The sequence below is a fragment of the Curcuma longa genome, chromosome 19, assembly GCF_044706935.1.
Source record: "Curcuma longa cultivar G26 ecotype Majalengka, Jawa Barat chromosome 19, ITB_CL_G26_1.1, whole genome shotgun sequence".
NCBI classification, from domain to species: domain Eukaryota; kingdom Viridiplantae; phylum Streptophyta; class Magnoliopsida; order Zingiberales; family Zingiberaceae; genus Curcuma; species Curcuma longa.
The window spans coordinates 638,238-657,100 of NC_133879.1; the positions used below are offsets into that span (position 1 = coordinate 638,238).

The 18,863-nt window shown below is 38.6% G+C and overlaps 3 protein-coding genes across 3 annotated transcripts; 1 reads left to right on the plus strand and 2 right to left on the minus strand.

Moving 5' to 3' along the window:
- Positions 1-1,999: 1,999 nt before the first annotated feature.
- LOC141812584 (phosphatidylinositol 4-kinase gamma 6-like) lies at positions 2,000-5,588 on the minus strand. Its single transcript, XM_074700592.1, has 2 exons — positions 5,412-5,588; positions 2,000-4,432 (listed from the first exon to the last, which is right to left on the minus strand). The coding sequence occupies exon 2, from the start codon at positions 4,126-4,128 to the stop codon at positions 2,218-2,220; it is 1,911 nt and encodes a 636-aa protein (XP_074556693.1). The 5' UTR covers positions 4,129-4,432; positions 5,412-5,588; the 3' UTR covers positions 2,000-2,217.
- A 5,621-nt stretch (positions 5,589-11,209) lies between these two features.
- On the plus strand, positions 11,210-13,220 carry LOC141812529 (aspartyl protease family protein At5g10770-like). Its single transcript, XM_074700519.1, has 2 exons — positions 11,210-11,322; positions 11,771-13,220. The coding sequence occupies exons 1-2, from the start codon at positions 11,229-11,231 to the stop codon at positions 13,036-13,038; spliced, it is 1,362 nt and encodes a 453-aa protein (XP_074556620.1). The 5' UTR covers positions 11,210-11,228; the 3' UTR covers positions 13,039-13,220.
- A 102-nt stretch (positions 13,221-13,322) lies between these two features.
- On the minus strand, positions 13,323-18,716 carry LOC141812530 (ADP-ribosylation factor GTPase-activating protein AGD12-like). The gene is made up of 9 exons (XM_074700520.1): positions 18,640-18,716; positions 17,851-17,944; positions 16,930-17,014; positions 15,590-15,665; positions 14,458-14,621; positions 14,259-14,388; positions 13,990-14,106; positions 13,759-13,854; positions 13,323-13,618 (listed from the first exon to the last, which is right to left on the minus strand). Exons 2-9 carry the CDS (start codon positions 17,888-17,890, stop codon positions 13,337-13,339), a joined length of 990 nt encoding a protein of 329 aa, XP_074556621.1. The 5' UTR covers positions 17,891-17,944; positions 18,640-18,716; the 3' UTR covers positions 13,323-13,336.
- Positions 18,717-18,863: the final 147 nt, after the last annotated feature.

Sequence of the window (18,863 nt, forward strand, 5' to 3'; positions counted from 1 at the left end):
TTATAATTTCGCATAAGTATATGCTCATACCATTTCAATACTACTTCACGGTTAGCAGTTCGTATGCAAATAAATGATAAAAGCAAACACTTTTGATCCGTTTAATGACTATATAACAATTTGTCGATTAATGCAGCGTTTGTTTAATTTGCTAGAAGCAACAACATATATAACGAGGACAATATGCATCGTGATTCGTGAACGTTCACATACCTGTATATATCTACTTTGCTGGTCTAACGTGTCATTAATTTTTGTCCATGTTCTACATTTCATCGTATTCAGCAGAAACATGCATGTCTTCCCCAGATCAAAATGGATGCTGCTAACTGCCAATGACGCTGTTATTAACAACTTTATCCAAAATGGATGCTACTTTAACTACTTTATTCAAAATGTACATGTTATATATTACTGATCTAGCCGGGCAGTGGTAGTCGAGCTAGGAACAGCGTAACTTGCTTTTTGTTAAATCATGCATTGTGTAGATAATTTTCAACAATGTAATTAATTATTATTATGTAAGCATAGACTTGAAAACGACGACTGCGCAAGCATTGCATTTTGGACGAGATAGGAATTGAACGCCCCGTGATCTTCAACGAAACTGGCTCGCCACCAACTCATTCATGGCGTGCCATGTAATCAAACTCTTGTCTTGAGGTTACTCTGGGACTCGTTTTTTTCCGACTCCCCAGCAACCAAGACGAGCGCCCCATGCCGCGACCTTGCCTTGCCTTGCCTTGCCAACACATGATCGTGGGAAGTGGATGGGGAACATGCAACATGAAGCAGGCCGCCGTCCCCGTACGTGCTTCTGTATATTATTCCACCAACTAGATGAGACCTTGCACCTGTCCAATAGCTTTAATACTTTAGCAGTGGCAGCATTGCATCGACTATGAGCGAGAAGCTACGGCAAATAATAAATCATTAGTCGTATGGAGTCATGTCACACATGCTGAGGGGAATCACAACCGACGTACCGACAGGAGAGGTGGGCTTCCACTGTCTTTGGGGCTCTGCTGTTGCCTAGCTCGCTTAATTCCCACTTAAACTAAAGGTCGAGGAGGCACATGAGGTCGGCGACTCTTGATGGGGACACTTTTTATTTTTGTCAGAAAAAGAAGACACGTAAGGATGCACCGGCCTAGGTAAGATCTTCTAAGCTAGGTTTGTCTGGTGCATAGACACCCAGCAGATATGCTTGAGTAATAATATACTGATAATTAAACCGAGGTTTCGACTGGTTCAGAAAACACATGCATAAAACAAGAGACTGAACGATGCATATATGCACCTTATGTTTAATAGAACAATCCTGGGATTTGGAATTCTAGTCTAATGAACACAATGACGAAAGTGTCTAGTCGTCATGCAAAGAGAATACTGAATGACTTGGGACGATGTAATTTGATTCTTAGTAAATTGCAGCTGGAACAAGATATGAAAAATTAATAGTTAGATTCCACCTGAAACAATCGCGACAAAAAACCTTCACATCTTACAGTTCCACTTGGAAATTTCGACAGACAGCAAGGTTAGTTAGGTACCCACCCTATAAATTAAAGAACTAAACAGCTGATGAGAGAATCTTCCATAAAGTGACAAAATGCAAATGAATGTCTCGCTATCTATGAAATTAATTCCAAACCAACAATTAAAATTTTTACTAAATTATTGAATCCTTCTGCAAGTCAGTTAAAAAAATATCATCCTATATACAACATATTATTGAATCCAAATGCCTATCGAATTATAAGCATGCAGTGCAAAAAAAATGGGAGCTAAGCAGCTAAGCAAAAAAAATTAATCCAAAGCATTTCTTACAAGAATAAAAAATTCATTCTGAACTGCTTAGTAAAATCGGCAAAAGAAACTTTTAAACTAAAAGAACAGCAGAGAAGTTGCACAGAATTATTATTTATTATTTTTATAATATTTTTGCCCAGTATCTCACCAGAAACATACAGCATACAGGTTGGCCATCATAACACCATCACGTAACACAGCTTTAAACAAGCATAAAAGTTATATACAGAGGTGGTAGAGCCACATGGCGCACCTCGAACACAGCCTTTGACCACCTCTTTTGTGACAACCACATTGTCCTTATTCTAAGAAAACCCCTTCGCTATATTCTACACCTACAAAGAAAAGGGCTAACGAACAACTGGACCTCAAATAACCTCTTGACTCTTAAAACCTGTCTTCTACTCAAAACTGGCAAGAAGTGCCCAACCTCTGCTTTTGTCTCAGGCCAGTAGAACCACTTTTCCGGCTATGGAATGCATCTTGAAGCAACTCCTGGAATTTCTCAAGAAATGCAGACCACTCCTCCTCCCCCATGTCAGCAAGCTTCACAAAGCTGACACTCGTGGGCATTGGTTCATTTGCGCTCCTACTATTACCGACCTGAAACTTACTGGCACCTCCACCATTATGAAATCTAGTAGCAGCATAGCTAGCTCTTGGACAATGTTGATTCTTTCTGGCGAGGCTTATGTCCTTCAGAGAAGCGGACAGACTTGGAACATGTTGAGACCATTCACAACTAGAGGGGTAGAAACAATTTTCCTCCACTTCGCTCTCTCCATTCACCTCATCTTCCAGCTCCTCTAAGCTCTCGTCTAAACGTGAAAGTGGATTTTTAGATATTTTTCCTTTTGATCCAAAATAACAAGATGATGGTGATTTCAGAGTCAATGCGTCATCTTCCTCACATTCTATGTCAAATTGAATTGCATCATCATCATGTGGGTTAATAACTGGAGAAAAAACAGATCTTTCTGCTATCAACTGTCTTGCCTTAATACACACAACTTCCAGTTCGCTTGGCTCTTCTTCCATTCCCTTGAACTCCCTGCTCATCGTCTCACCAATCTCTGCTAGGCAAAGTCCCCAAACAGCAGCTTCCTTGAGAAAAATAGTTGACAACATCAAAACTCTAAGACAGGCTTCACGGATCATAGGTAACTCCATCCGAAGCATCTCAGAATCTTTCACCGGATCAAGGTTAGCAATATACTTGAGCTCATCCTCAGAGAAAGGGATTGATGCCTGTGGCCAGTGGATCCACTCAAAATAAGGATCCTCCAAACTTTCTGGCAAACAAAGACCATGATCAATCGGAATGAGTTGTGTCTGAGCCTCAAATCCTCCTGTAGCTGCATGACATTTCTTCACCAAAAGATTTCCAGCATGCCTGTCAGTATTGAAAATTCTAATATCAAGTATACCTATCCTGTGTACAGCTGCAACTGAGAAGCTGGAGGTTCCATGGTCACTTGCATCAAAGTCATGTGGAATGAACTGCTGAAAAGATGCTATCTTGCTTATAGCGCTACGCTTCCTATCAGTAGTACCTTTACCACTGGTGCCGTAGTTCATACCTTCATTCACATTAAAAACTGAATGAGAAATTTTGACAAGGACAGTCGGAGGAACATTGGCAAAATGATCGTAATCAAGAAGATATGCAGCAACTTCTCTGAATCCAGTCTCACCAACCCGCACCGATCTCTTCAATCCCGGTTGTCCAAGTGCCTTGCCAGTGAAGCCTTTGGGGTTATTTGGTGCAAATGGTTCTTCATCAGTAGGCTTTACAATTGCAACGCTCTCACCTTTAATGTTCCTAAAATAATAAGCACCACCAAGGCCACTATGAACAGGAATTGGATCGACACCAATTTTAATAGCCTTCACAACCTCCTTAACCAGCTGCTTTGTTTGACAGCAGCGGCTTGAGCACACTAAAATTTCAATTGGACCACTTCGATCTCTTTGTTGGATGTCCTTTCCAGTTGGGGAGAGACATGGAGTGGAAGAGCTTCTGTGCAGTGCGTTCCTTGTAAGAAATAAAGGAGAATCATTCCGGACAGCACTAAGGTCATTTTTCAGCACAAGATCACCAACCGTAAGAGAGCTCTCTTCGGTAGGAACATTGAGAGCGATTTGTAATCTTCTTTTTACAGTGTGGACATTATCTCCACGATCTAGTTCAATCCCCAACACACAGCCAGTTTCTGTTTGGACAAACACCCGTCTCCGCCCACCTGGCTTCCCTTCACTTTGATTGCTACCACTGTAATCACTGCTGATGGAACGATTGAAAATGGAAACAGCCATCTGGGTCTCACTGGGACTCTCCAAGTTAGGGGAGATGGAATCGAGCGGATCCGCTGTTGTTAGACACAGAGGATGTGGCAAGGAAAATTTCTTTCTTTCTTCTCTTCTCCCTTGAGCACACGCCACACACAAAGGCTGACGCGGTAGTAGAGAGAAGATATGATTCAGGTTCGTTCATTAAGAGAGAAGATTGCAGCCGACCAAGAAACCTTTACGTTTAGAACTGGATAACAAAAGAGGACTACATAGAGCAACAGGCACTAGGGTGGAAAGGCCATAGCATTGGACATTAGGCTAACAGAATCTGCCAAATGCAATATCAGGGTTATAACAAAATAGAATGAACTATAGCAGTTTAACATCGATGAAATTAGGAGTTCGAGCATATGGCAAACTATATTACAAATATAAATAACGAGAAGTTAAAGAAAGCACAGCAAGGGATCAAGAGCCATAAGAAAGCCACATGAGACAGCTTCTTGGAGAACGATTACAAAAATGTTCAAACAAAAACTAGATAAGAAATTGGTGTCATCAAAACCACAAGAACAACAGTTGCTGACTCCGAAAGAGAAGAAAAGGACGGAAAACGAGGTGTTTACTTGAAAATCAAGTTGGAATATCAGACAGGCAGAAGTTCATGTTACTTGCATGTTCAAACAGCGGATAAAATTTTGTATTCTGCTCTCCAAATAATGAGGCATCTAGAACAAATCAAATAACTAAATACCCACCCACGACGAAGTGACTGAAAGATCAGCATCAAGGGTTAAGCTTGTCCACTAAATTATAAAAGTAGAGAAAATGTTACAGCTACTGACTCCGAGGGATCATCAAACCAAAACGAAAGCAGAAAGATTCTTTGCCATTTTAACGCCAAAGAAAGAAAAAACGAAAACAAAATTATCATCACAGCAAAAAAAAAATAAGGAAGCGCTCTCTCTATTCATTTGTACTAACTCCCACCATTGCGTCGAGGGGGCAGATCCAAAGCTTCCATCTGGTAAAATGCCCAAAAATTTCAGATAATAAAGCACAATAATCTAGGCAAAAACCCTCTCTAGCCAAATGAAATCACGCCTCAAACATTCTAACCCGACATCAAGCCAACCCCTTCATGTCCCCACAGTGCCACCAAAAAATCAGAAAAAAAACGCCAAAACTCGCACAGATCAGGCGAAGCACGCGAGATCAGGAATGATTATCAACTTGATCTCAAGAAGAAAAAGTCTAAAGACCTGGTGAACAGGGGCATCGCGATCGGCAGAGAGGAAGCAACTCACCAGTGGCGGAGGTCTCGCCGCAAAGCTCGGCCGGCCTACATCGCCATACCGACCGACGGCGGATCCATGAGCCGACCAAACGGAAGCGTATCGCGCCCTCCTCCTGCTCCCGCTCCCGCTCCCGCTCCCTCGAGCTTCGCTTGCTCCTCCGGTGTTCGAATCTCTTCGCCTCCTTTATTTAAAGGTTAAAAAAATGAGGAGGGGAAAATAACCTTCGTCCTGTTAAGGCATTGATTGAGATTAATTGAGGATTAATGGTGCCTTCCGTTATGAGCCTCGTACGCGGGTTAGAAGAAGACTCTAGAAACGGGAATAAGACGCGGCAAGGCCATCCGATTGGCTGAAAGAGGAATCGGACGTTGGAAATTTGTCCACGTGAGTCGAATAGATTGGCTCACGGACGTCGCCACCTTGTACTAGAGGTACCAAACCGGGCCGCCGGAAATCCGATATGGCCCGTTAAAGATTGGGTCGCGCTGTGCCAGACTCGAGTGCGATTCGACCTGCCGAATTAAGCCTGTGCGGGTTTAGATATATAAGGTATTTTAACGGTACATATTTTAAAATAATAATATTTTTGTCAATCTTAATTTAAATTTTTATATCTAATTTTTAGGATATTAAAATATTTTCTAAAATTTTCTTTAAATATCTTTAAAAAATAAAAATTTTGAAAAGCATTTTTTTCTATTTAATTAACTTACATTAATAAATTTTTAAAATAATTTCAGTCTGGCAAGCTCGAGCTAACAGATTAACTAAGCGACATAAATCGTGAATGATGACAAGTACATTCAGTGATAAGAAATAATTTTTTATCTTTAGAGCTAAATGCAATTGTTCCGTAATTAAGCAGTCGATTTTTAATTATTAGGTATTACGGATTAATTTTTTTCTTCCAATAGAAATATAACTCTAGAACGTTATCTATAGAGCGACGTGACATTCACACTCAGATCACCTATCGAATTAATAGATTTGGAAAAATTGAGTATTCTTACAGCCCGACACGAAACCCAAAACAAACAGAATATTCAGGTTGTTCAGTTGGATCTTCATAGTTTCATTTATTTGTTTTGCCTGTATATTTTTCTCGATATCTAAAGTTGGTTCCTATATTGTTTATTAACATAAAAAAGTATCTGATTATATGTAATCATTCATCTGCTGGAGCATTATTTTTTATGATATTATAGAGCTTCTACAATCTTTCAAAATTCTTCATAGATTTCTCAGACCATAACAGGAGTGATTTGGGCATTCAAGCCTTTTCCAATTAACAAACACCTTACAGGTTGATGGCATGTACGTATACATATTACTCCAGGATATTATTTAGGCATGTTCAACTCAAAGCCACAAAATGATGTATTGTAAGCTCTATCTTGTTCTTTTCACTCTGAAGTCAACTTATGTTTTCTTAATTTAAAACAGGAATGAGATGGCCATCCACAATTAAGAATGAAGAGGCCATCAACATGGATGAGTCACACCCTGTATGCACATAATCCTCCGACCAGAACCCTCCCAAACTGAGGGATCAAATTTGAGTGGAAACTGTTTCTGAAGAATATCAAGGTTTCCGAGATGCACACCTGCAGAAAACAGAGATTGAACTCAACTACTCTTTTTGGATAGTGTTCTTTTTCCTCATAAGTTAATAAAAAGGAATAGAAAGTTAGGCATTATCTGCTTTTGGATTCATAGCAAGTGCTCTAACATAATATCGGATGGATTCTTCGTACAGACCCTGAACAAGTAGAAGAAAAACGACTGTAAGAGTGAAAGAGTAGGCATCATTCTTCATTTCAAAAATGCCTTAAATTGGTTGTTGAAACAAGTTAGGCATCATTCTTCATTTCAAAAATGCCTTAAACCCATCTGTAATCTATCAAAAATCACCATGCTACTCGTTGACATCATGAATAACAACCTGATGCAGTGTGATAATTACTAGGTAAATATCCACTTGTAGGTATTGATTACTTTGAATAGGTCATCATAGTCAGGCTCATCCTATGCAGTTAATTTTATCAGGAAACCAGTTCTGGGTGCTTTTCTATTCAGTTGACCTTGACATCTGTTAGAAAATAATGGGTCAGTTTAGTTTTTATAACATAAATAATGGATTTACAATTTGCTAAATACATTGTTAGGATTCATCAGCTCTGTAGTAAATGGGAGATGGGAGGTGTGGCAGTAGAGAGGCTGGGCCATCACAATGAATAGAGAGAACATTGTTTTGATGCTTAGTCGAGGTGAATAATAAATCTATTATATTAATTAATGAGAACAATTATAATATACATACATGGGTACCTTTACTATAGGATTCCCAATATGACAGTGAATTACTAGATTTCACATGCAGGACTAAACAATTGACTATTAGTGGCACATTACTAGTAACACTGATTAAAGAATTTAGCCAAGATACAGGAATAAATAGAACAATAAAACTCTAACAATAAGTGAACGAGAATTAATAAGTAAAATAAAACTAAATTCAATCTAGACTTTAACATATTCCAATAATACAACAACGTTTAGTTCTATCTAATTATTTGTCTAATTTTTTATAAGGTTATTCAGTATTTGATTCAATTGACTATCTAATTCCTACCATCTTATTTTTATAAGTAAATAAACTATTTAATAAATAGGGAAATAAGACCCTGCATGCCGAATTTAACTCAGTATGATTGATGCATGCCAATGTATCAGCACAATGGTGTGAGATCATTCTATTTCAGCTGGGGACTAAAACTCCAACTTGGAACAATGCTTGAAACTTTGTCCCCATGTATGTAGTTATCTTTCTTCCTTTGTTTGATCTTCTTTGTTTTTATCTTCTTCATCCCCTTTCTCAACCCCTAATTTGCACCATGCATCTACACTCTAGCAGCATGATAGATTCATGCCAAAGCATGGTTAGTGTCATCACAACACAGCACGGAAATCATATTATTCCAGCTTCCAACTGGTGATTGAAACTCCAACTTTAAACGATACTTCAAATCTTGCCCCTACGTATTTAGTTGTCTTTATCTTCTTATGTTTTTGCTCTTTTGTTTTCTTCTTCTTCATTTCCATCCTTCATCTCCAATTTGCCATTGGCACCATGCATCAACACTCCAACACCATACCAAAACTGCCTCGTTCACATCAACCAATGAAATTCAAGCTTGAAGTAGGACTTAAACCTTGTTTGGAACACAAATAAAAATACAGTTTGATGATCGTTTGCGTACCTTCTAGAGTAACATAAAATCCAAAAATTGAGAGATACAGAGTTTCCAAAAAAATTAAAAATTGGTCATTCAACCTAGGTCATAAGGAGTTTTCTTTTTCTTTGTCAATTTGTGAAGTGAACTGGATCAAACAGGATTCTGATTCCTGGGTCTTTCATGCAGATTAGCAGGCGAGATCCAAGTTCAAGATTTGGGCTGGATTAAATAACGTGAAATTTCTATCAGATATAGACATGCGATTAATGCTCAGGCGAACAAAGACGCTTCGACATTAACCCAAGAGCAACTTGGAAACCAAAAAATGAGCAACTTTCGCTGACAACGATTTCAAAAATACAAACTTCAAGATGCGTCGTTAATCAGCAAAGAAGTCCCAAGACAAGAAAAGGAACATCAAGCTTTCGACTCCAATGAGAACACCAAGGTGTATGCATAACACTGAATCACAATTCCAAGGGCGAGGGACAACATGAAAAAGAATAAGAGGAAGAAAGCTACCTGCGTCTTAGACGATGATCCAAAGATCATGTTGGCGAGAGGGCGTCATAGGGATTCCAGGATGAGGCGCTTACGGGGACGGCGCATGCAGCCCCTCCGTCGACAAGATCTCTCATGGCCATCGCCCTTACCGTGGCCCCTCGGATAAATTGGGTAAAGCATCCGGAAGCAGCAGCGAGCTATACCGCCGTTACAGTCGCAAGGAAGGGGTCTGATATCTACCACGTGGTTTTCCGCCGAGCATATTTTAATGGATCCATCGCTGTCCGCCTTCGTACAAATCCAACGGCTAAGCTAACAAAAGTGTGGGTGCACGATTAGGTAAGGAATGCGAGGCTGGGATTCAGACGGCCCGTATGGTTTGGGCCTCTTGGGCCGAGCATGGGAGGATTTAGACAAATTAAAGTAACTAGGGTTAGGACCATAAATGAATCAAATTTGTAAATAAATTTAATGTTTAATAAAAAAATTTTATATTACATTCAATATACACAAAAATAACTTATTAAATTAAATAAATAAATTTAAATAATTTATTAGTTTGTAAATGAATAAACTTGAACACATATATATTTAGCCAATATTCATGAATAAATAAATAAAAAAAACTTTTAAAATATTTTAACAATATTCTTATCAACATACTAAATAAATAAAAAAATATTTAAAATAAATAAATAAATTTATATTATCAAATTTAATATCCAATCAAACAAATTTAAAATTTAAAATTTTAAATAATAAAAAAATCTTAAATTGAAAGTTTAATAACATTTAAATGAATCAAATTCAAATTAAATTTAAATCAAACACAAATTAATAAAAAACAATATCAAATTTGAATAATTATGATTAATAATTTAATTATTTTAAATTTAATTTGATTTAATTATCTTATTAAATAAATTTAATATTATAAAATTTAACTGTTGTTTACCTCCCTAAGGTCGAATATTGAGATTATATTTAACTTGTCCTAGCTTGCGGAACACATGGCTCCAAGACTGCCGTCTGGAAAAGAAGAGAGAATCTACTGGAATCAAGGATACGCAGAATATTCATCAAATATTTCCTATAATATACAATTTTAGCGTTCTAATAATTAATGCTGACGCGCGCTTATCTGAGTCTTGCACGTCTCTTGAGCAAACTTGATGGTGGCCGTTGACCAGTTCTTTTGTTCACAAGTCATCTGGAAGTTTGCTTGTCACTTCAGATTCATTAGATTGATATCCACACTTGCCGATTCCAAACATGTCACATGGTCACTAAATGGTTGGTAACACTTCTAATTCACCTGTATATATTATATCTATATGGTGCTTTCATGTTTAGTTTTCTAGCGAGAGGTCCCCAATTCATGCAAGAGTGGCTTACGTACACGCATGTTTAAAGTGGTAGTAGCTCTCAGTGTGTTTTAAAGGCCATCAATGATTTCTCATTCATTTTTTTCTAAAGATAGTGACTGTGACTTGTCATTTATGATTAGGCATCAAGTCTTATGCCGAACGAAAAACAACGCACGGCCTGGTGCGTACTTCACAGTTCACTGGGTACTACATGCATATCCTTTACATGTCCTATAGCAGCGTTAGCGTTAAAACTCCTTAATTACTTATAGTTTTATCTGTAAGGGATAAGCATCAGCTAGCTATAATTGATTGCTTACGCTCATGAAGCATCTCGGCCAAAATGGGCCATACATATATGGGTCCCACTTATTCATGATAGTATCTAGGGACTTTCAAGCGTTGCCATTAGATTCTTTAGTTGGTTAATAGTTTGGTCGTTTAATTGAGTAGTGATGAAGTTTTTAGTCAACTTTATAAGGCCAACTTCTCTTATAAAATAATAGTGTGGTCTCCATGGATTTGCATTTTATTATTAAAGAAACTAGTTATGAAATTCTAGCTGACATTTGGATTTTCTACCCACTACTCGTTTTCAAAAGAGAAAGCCACTCCGTGACCGCCAACCACCGTGACCTCGTCTTGAACTTCTATAAAGATCACACTAATTAACGTGTGAAAGAACCAACTAAGGCCTCAAATCTGTAGGCCAACTAGAGATGGAGTTGCTTCTTCGTCTATGCTTCGTCTTCTTCCTTCTTCTCGGAAGAGCGTTTGCTTCGGATGCTTCCATATGCACCTCCAAATTTAGTGGTACTCTTTTTTGTCTCAATTAATTTCTTATTAATTTGTTCTTGATGTTCTAAAAGAAGGATTGATCAAATTTAGTTCCAACACATAATCATATTAAGCTTATGATGGATTGAGGATTCATGGATTGATCATATTAAGATATTAAAATTATTTTGTAGAGAACTAAAGATAGAAAGTATTTAATCTCCTTTCTTCCTTGTCATTTATTATTATATATTTTTTGCAATGATGTGTTGGAAGGTCTTCAAGTGCAAGGGCCATTATTGGACCACTATACACTATTTAATTGTCAATAATCCCTTTTTTTCACAATATCATTATTTTATTTTATTTTTCATCTTGACCAACGCCAATTTAATGGAGCACTTAAAATTTTTTTTAAAAAAAATGTATTGGATGTTTTGACGGTTGGAAATGACTTACTTACCCTTCTTCTCCAATCAAACAGCTGCTCGGCATGCTCATCTCAACGACAGCGCGGGCTTCCACTTCACCCTCCACCACCCGCGGAGCCCCTGCTCTCCAGCCCCCTTCGCCGCCCCTCTTCCCTTCTCCACAATCCTCTCCCACGACGATGCCCGCGTCCAAGCCCTCTCCTCCCGCCTCTCCAAGACCACCGCCACTATCTCCCGCGCCTCCTCCTCCCCTCTGCTCCGCCCCGACGCCGTCTCAGTCCCCCTCTCAAAGGGAACCTCCCTCGGCGTCGGAAACTACATCACCCGCATAGGCCTCGGCACCCCGTCCAAGTCCTACGCCGTCGTCGTCGACACCGGCTCCTCCTTCTCATGGGTCCAGTGCTCCCCCTGCCGCATCTACTGCCACTCCCAGGTCGGCTCTGTTTTCGATCCCTCTGCTTCCTCCACCTACCGCTCACTCCCCTGCTCGGCTTCAGAGTGCGGCGGCCTCGAGTCCAGCACCCTCAATCCTCCCGCCTGCTCTGTCTCCAACGTGTGCATCTACGAGGCTAGCTACGGCGATGGCTCCTTCTCCGTCGGCTACCTCAGCAAGGATGTTCTCTCCCTGGCAGGCGGTCAACGCCTATCTGGGTTCGTCTATGGCTGCGGACAAGACAACGAGGGCCTTTTCGGCCGTTCCGCCGGCCTCATCGGCCTTGCCCGTAACCGCCTCTCCCTCCTATCCCAGCTCGCGCCAGTCACCGGAAACGCCTTCTCCTACTGCCTCCCCTCCACCTCCTCGTCCGGCTACCTCTCAATCGGCTCCTCCAGCCTCGGCCGCTTTTCCTACACCCCCTTGGTCTCAAGCTCCCTCGACGAATCCCTCTACTTCCTCCGGCTAACCAGCATCACCGTCAACGGCCGAGTCATTTCGGTGCCTAGCAGCACGCAGACAATCATCGACTCTGGAACCGTCATCACGCGGCTTCCCAGCAACGTGTACGACGCGCTGAGTCGAGCAGTAGCGGCGGCGCTCAACGGGTACCGGCGGGCGCCGGCGTACTCGATTCTGGACACGTGCTTCGTCGGGAGCCTAAGCAGGCTGGCGGTGCCGCCGGTGGAGTTGGTCTTTCAGGGAGGCGCGGCGCTGAGGCTGCCGGCGAAGAACGTGATGATCGACGTGGATACGTCGACGACGTGCCTGGCGTTCGCGCCCTCCAGCGACGTGGCTATAATCGGCAACACGCAGCAGCAGACTTTTAGCGTGGTGTACGACGTCGGGAGATCGAGGATCGGGTTCGCCGCCGGCGGATGTGGCTGAGGAGGAGGGGTGGTGGCTCTGGGATAGACATAGTAAAGGAAAGCCAATTACGGAGGTGTGTTTTGGATTAATTGTTGATTAAGTTTTGGGTAAGTATTGCATTATTGTGTATGCTGCTAAGTGTAATTATGTCCTGGTTGCTGCTAAGCAAATGAAAAGTCATATACATTTCATCCGTGTATAAATACACTCTACTAGTTAAAATAAGAGTTTAATCATACATTTTTATATGATCTACATGCCTACAATACATTTCACAGAAGGTACTAATACGACGTAATATAAAAGGAGACCATACCTATTCATCCAGCGGAGTCCATTCTAGTTCTAATTCTATTTCTCCAGACTCCACATTCTGCAACTTCAGAAAGACATCTTGTTTTACTTTTCCATCTACAATGTTGATAGTGCTGTCGTCCATCAGTGCATTGTCATTTGTCTTTAACCATTTCCCGATCTGCATGTTACCGAGAAGGTCAGGATCCCCAAAAGCCATAGCAGATGTGATCATAGGTTGAAGATCAATCTCAGCTTCACCCATTATATCGTCGGAAGAAAAAACATCTTGGTCATATACATGCTGTTTGGATGAAACAGAGAAAAACAGGTGTAAACGTGAATCAGTTACTCTTCTGCGCTTCCATCGAAAAAAAAGAGAAAAAAAAAGCTTCATCAAAAGCGTGTTCATGAATTCTCCTAATATAAACAACTCAAACTAACCAGTTTCAAAGCACCATAATTTTCAGGAACTGAAAACTTAAGCTCTTCATTCCACACTGGATTCAAGTTGCTCTGTTTTACTGTTGTCTGAGCCTTCTGAAATAGTCACACAACCAATTAACATCAGGGCAGGACAGGGAAGAAATAATTACTAAGATAGACATGAAACAACAACAACAACAAAAAAAGATATGATGGTGAAGGTTCATTAACTAAAATTGAACAACTTGCCTGTTCCCCAAGAGTCAATATAACATATGGATCACTGCTAAACATATCCCTAACAGCTAAATTTGAACCTCTTACAACCTTAACCTTTAAATCTCCAATGCATTGTCTGGTCTCTACCTGTTATCAACGTAAGAACCTTACAATCAAGGATAATGATTCAACCATTAATGCTTTGTAGTCATATTCGATAACAAAGCATACAAATAATAGTTTAGAACCCTAAACCCTATATCACTTCTAAAGGGGCAGATGAAGCATGCAAAACTTACTGACTTAGTTGAACTGTTGGAGTCAATCCTGTAATTTATGCTATTTTTGGAATCAGCAGAACTGAAAGACATCTTCGAGGACACAATACGCAAGCTTGGTTTTAAGAATTCTTGTGTCTCATACTTGGATCTGCAAAGAGAGAGAAAGAGATAAATAAAAATATAGACAATATTTGCGCTTGTAGACTGCATCCTGCACCTGATGAATTTGCTCCGCTCGTCATAACTTGAGTTAGATCTAGGCTTTCGATAATCCTTGGGAAGAAAAGCCTCATAAATTGAATTAGCATAAGAGTTCCCACCAACCTCAAACATGGAATCAATATCACCTTCAGACCACTCGTCTAAAGTCACTGATAAAACCTGAATGTTACAATAGCAAGACAAAAATATCTAAGTAACTCTTCATCCTCTAATAATACCTATAGATTTTAAGTTATACCAGTTACTATATTAAGTGAATGAACCTTAAAGAAAAATGGTGTTTTAACAACACAATTTTATTGATCTGAAAGAAAATTAAAGTTGGGAATAAACATCATCTCTTTTTCTAAATCCAAAATGCTTGCAGCTAAACTAAATCCAGTTCTTGCTGCTAAGAATCCGAAGCTGCTAAAACCCATCTTCCACAGTCCAGTCATGTTGTCTGTTATCAAAACCATGCTTTCAAGTGTTGATCAAGATCGTTGATATGGCCAAATTGTACCATTCCAACAGCCAATCAATACAGATATCATGCAAGCAAGCACAGGTAAATATACTTGTGCCATCCATGCTGACATAGTTTTGGTTGTGCTAACTGAAAAGGGCATGTCTCCGGTGGTATTGACAAGATGTGACACCAGGGTCAGATAAATTGAGATGCATCAATATTGGTATGTTCCAATTCCAATTGTGTTTGTTCAAGTCCAAGTCCAAATAGCCAACCGAAATATATATTAGATGTTTGTTATATGTTTGAGACCTACTGCTCTAAACTTTGGTTTATTTTCTAATTGATATTCGCTTGTAATAAATGGTAAACAAGTTAAGTGGAAAGACATTATAGGATTAAAGCTGATTTGAGTTGATCTCAACATGCTTTGAAGCATGCTGAGTGTTGGCATGGCTGAAAATTGAAACTCCAGCATAAAATGTTAATTTAAACCTTGATCAAAACAAAACTCTATTTAGGATGGTGCATAGTTTTCTATATAAGGAGTCTTAGAGTACACACAGACATGTTTTGCTGGTACATTAGTAATTTCAGGTTAATGTAGGAAAAATCGTAGATATAGCTAGTGAAAAATTAGACTCCAGTCTTCCAACTAGAGGTGGGTGGGTGAAGATACCTTTGAAATGTCTTCCCCAAGACTCCTATGAACATCACTGCATTTCAAACAGATAAAGACGCCAATATTAGCAGACCTGCAGTAACGAGCAAATCATCATTCAGATATATAAATAAAGCATTGTGCCAATTATTTTTGAAGCTATCACTTAAGTATTACTTCCATAGTGTTTTATTGCCTTGTAGGCCTTGCAATTATCAATTAAATTTATAGTCAAAGGGAACCAGAAACAGCCCTCCAGAATTCGAAAAATTTTGTACTATAACTTCTTCAACTATATTTCTTTAATTGACTGTCTCAATAGATAAAGAGAATACACCGTTGAAGTTTAGACACTGAATTTATTTGATATGATGGAAAAAAGATTCTCAGCTTTTTCTTTTAGGTGTTCCTCTACCCTTTACACCCCCCAATCAAATATATTCAATTTTTCTAATTAGAATCTATTTATCGACTTTGAACATGTCAATACAATCTCAACCTATTATGTCTCATTTTATAATCTGTTGGAGGACACAAAATGCTCTTGATTATTAGCATTTTTTTATTTCCAAGATTCTCATTTTTACTAAATTAACATCTTGTACATATTCCTTTCCAAATCCATAAAATATGGATGGCCATACCATAGTCTTACAAAATCTTCCTTTTCGAATGAGGAGACAAGAAGTTGGTATATACAAATATGAGAAAATACAAATTACTGCATCTTTCTAAAAATGTATTTCCTCAAGAAAACTACATATTCTACACCATTTTGTGCCTACTAACATTTGGCATAGCATACCATAAGATTTCGTTAACATTTGTCAAAAGAGTAGGCACCTCTCTGTAAATGATCTTGAACTTCTATCACATAATTCTTTATCTCATTTTAAGTGCAGCCGTTTAGTTAATAAGAAAACTAATAAAAAAAAATTATCAAGAAAGTGTTAACGAGTGAGTTCCATGGGCAAGTTAATAAATGGACAAAAAGAAACCAACAGAAACTCAACTTATCATGATTTAAAGAGATTTAAGTTAACAATTACTACTGTACTGCTAATGTTATAGCTATACTTAAGGCCCAATGCTGGAATATGATTCAAATAATTCACCCCAAATAGTTATTAAACATGACTTGTTGTTTAGTGTAATTCAGGTGACAATTCGAAGGTGAAAATTGAAACCTGGAGAATTTAACTTATTATAGTAATCTGTATTAAGATCAAAGATGTGTCATAATCTTAGTGGGTTAGCTCCAATTGAAGAAAAACCAATAGTTAGATAATTATATTTCATACTGAATAATGTCAGCGATGTGCCTGGAGTTTACAGGCATAACAAATAATGTTACTTACGCCCATTTTGGATCTGGAGCACCACAATCAGCACAGGTTCGATTGTCACTTTTGAGCATAAGCTCCTTCACTTTCTTCTTTTGAACTGTTGTAACAAAGTATTTGAAGGGAATTTAGCTTCTGGTTCTTGTATAAACCACATACAACATAGACTTTTCATGATCAGGACCGTGGTCCATCGGAAAAGCATATCATGAGCTACTAGTCAACATGTACACAAAAAATTTTCTAATGTACTTTTGGCATTTAAATCTATGCTTGTCCTGAGACTATATATCGATGTACTTTTGACATTATAAAATTATGCTTGTCCTGGAACTATATCCATATATTTTTGGCATTGTATAACTATGCTTTCCCTGTAACTATATAGCCATGTATCTGCATACTTAACAAGAAATTGTAATTTTGGAATTTTGTACTGCCAATTTCATCAAATCAGCGTGATTATTATACCTAGTGTTGCAGTCAACATAAAATAGAATGAATAATGAAGCATCAAAAGAAAAACTATTTTAAAAATAAATTCCATAAGTCCACAAGGTTTTGAAAAATCTCCAAACACTGGAAACCAAACTTACACCAAAAAGAAAACATGTATACAAAATTAGCATTTGGACCAATTTGTCCAGTTTTCATAATTGCACATTCAAATATATGTCGTCATGAAGATAAATTTAAATTAGTCAAAAGGTCCTTGAATGCCACATGTATGCACCACAATTTGATGAACATTAGTAAATTCAAAAATCAGATGGTGCTCCATACTGCAGAAATTCTCATCATAAAACCACATGAATGGATGGCCTCTGAAAACAGAGAACTTTTACGATTAAGATTCAAACCTAAGGTCTTTTCTTTTGTAAAAGGAATGTCAACAAGATGATTTCAATATATGATCAATATCATTGATACATTTACCTGAGGCAGATCTTTCAGTTCTGTAATAGACGTTACTCATTTTTCCACCATACAAGGGTGAAGATTTCACCACATCCAGTTGAAATGGTTCCACCTGATTAAAACCTCCAAGCATTCAGTCCAGTTCAGCAACACGACATAATACATATCATACATGATTAATGAAGAACTAAGCTTCTACAAACAAATAAAAGTTCCCCCAAAACATTTCAAAAGCTTCCTGAATGTGAACCTTACTATAGTAGCAAAGAACAAAAATAATAACATGGTAAGAATAAATCAGTATAAACCCACACCAAACCTAGCATAAACAAGGATCGTGAAATATTTAGTTCCACAGACAAGAGGTATGCAACACTAATATCAATGGAATATTAATAAGCTTTATTTGCTAATATAAAAACTAGAAAGCCTCGACGTTCATACATAAGATGGTGATCAATAATTACTCTAATCCATTGAGACAACAACAAATACCCTAAGTTTCCAAACACTTATTCCTCGAAATCGGCGCAAACAAAAACAAACGATGAAAATGACGAGATATCATTAAGAATATTCCCCGTCCATAAGAATAATCAAGGCCAGAAGTTGGAAATCCCCACAATTTCGACTATAATAAATTCGCAAGAAACTGCAGGAAAGCATATCCAGAAGATAAATAACTGGGAGCTAGATAACATCGTCGAGACACAAACGTTGGGGCATTCAAATCGGGGCATTCAAATCGAAATTCCACAGAATGAATGCAATATCCTAGGAATTAAGATCAGATACGCTAGAATCGACCTCGCCACCGGATTCGAGCGGCGAAATGAATCGGGAACTTGGAGACGCGCGATGGTTCCGAAAGCGTCGTTACGGCATTTTATAGTCTCGATGAGTTGTTTCGGGAAGCGATGCGCTGTGCCGGTCCCTTTCCTATATCGAATGGCTGTGCAATTATCCATATAGCCTGGATTTTAAAGTTAATTACATTTTAACACCCTTCATACTTTCGTTTGTAATATATC

Excerpts from the sequence above, each read along its gene's own strand:
- LOC141812584 (XM_074700592.1), bottom strand. The coding sequence starts at position 4,128 with ATGGCTGTTTCCATTTTCAATCGTTCCATCAGCAGTGATTACAGTGGT.
- LOC141812529 (XM_074700519.1), top strand. The coding sequence starts at position 11,229 with ATGGAGTTGCTTCTTCGTCTATGCTTCGTCTTCTTCCTTCTTCTCGGA. Across the intron at positions 11,323-11,770 it reads ATGCACCTCCAAATTTAGTG|CTGCTCGGCATGCTCATCTC; the intron begins GTACTCTTTTTT and ends CCAATCAAACAG.
- LOC141812530 (XM_074700520.1), bottom strand. The coding sequence starts at position 17,890 with ATGAGTAACGTCTATTACAGAACTGAAAGATCTGCCTCAG. Across the intron at positions 14,389-14,457 it reads GAGCGGAGCAAATTCATCAG|ATCCAAGTATGAGACACAAG; the intron begins GTGCAGGATGCA and ends CTCTCTTTGCAG. Across the intron at positions 13,619-13,758 it reads ATTATGGTGCTTTGAAACTG|CATGTATATGACCAAGATGT; the intron begins GTTAGTTTGAGT and ends TCATCCAAACAG.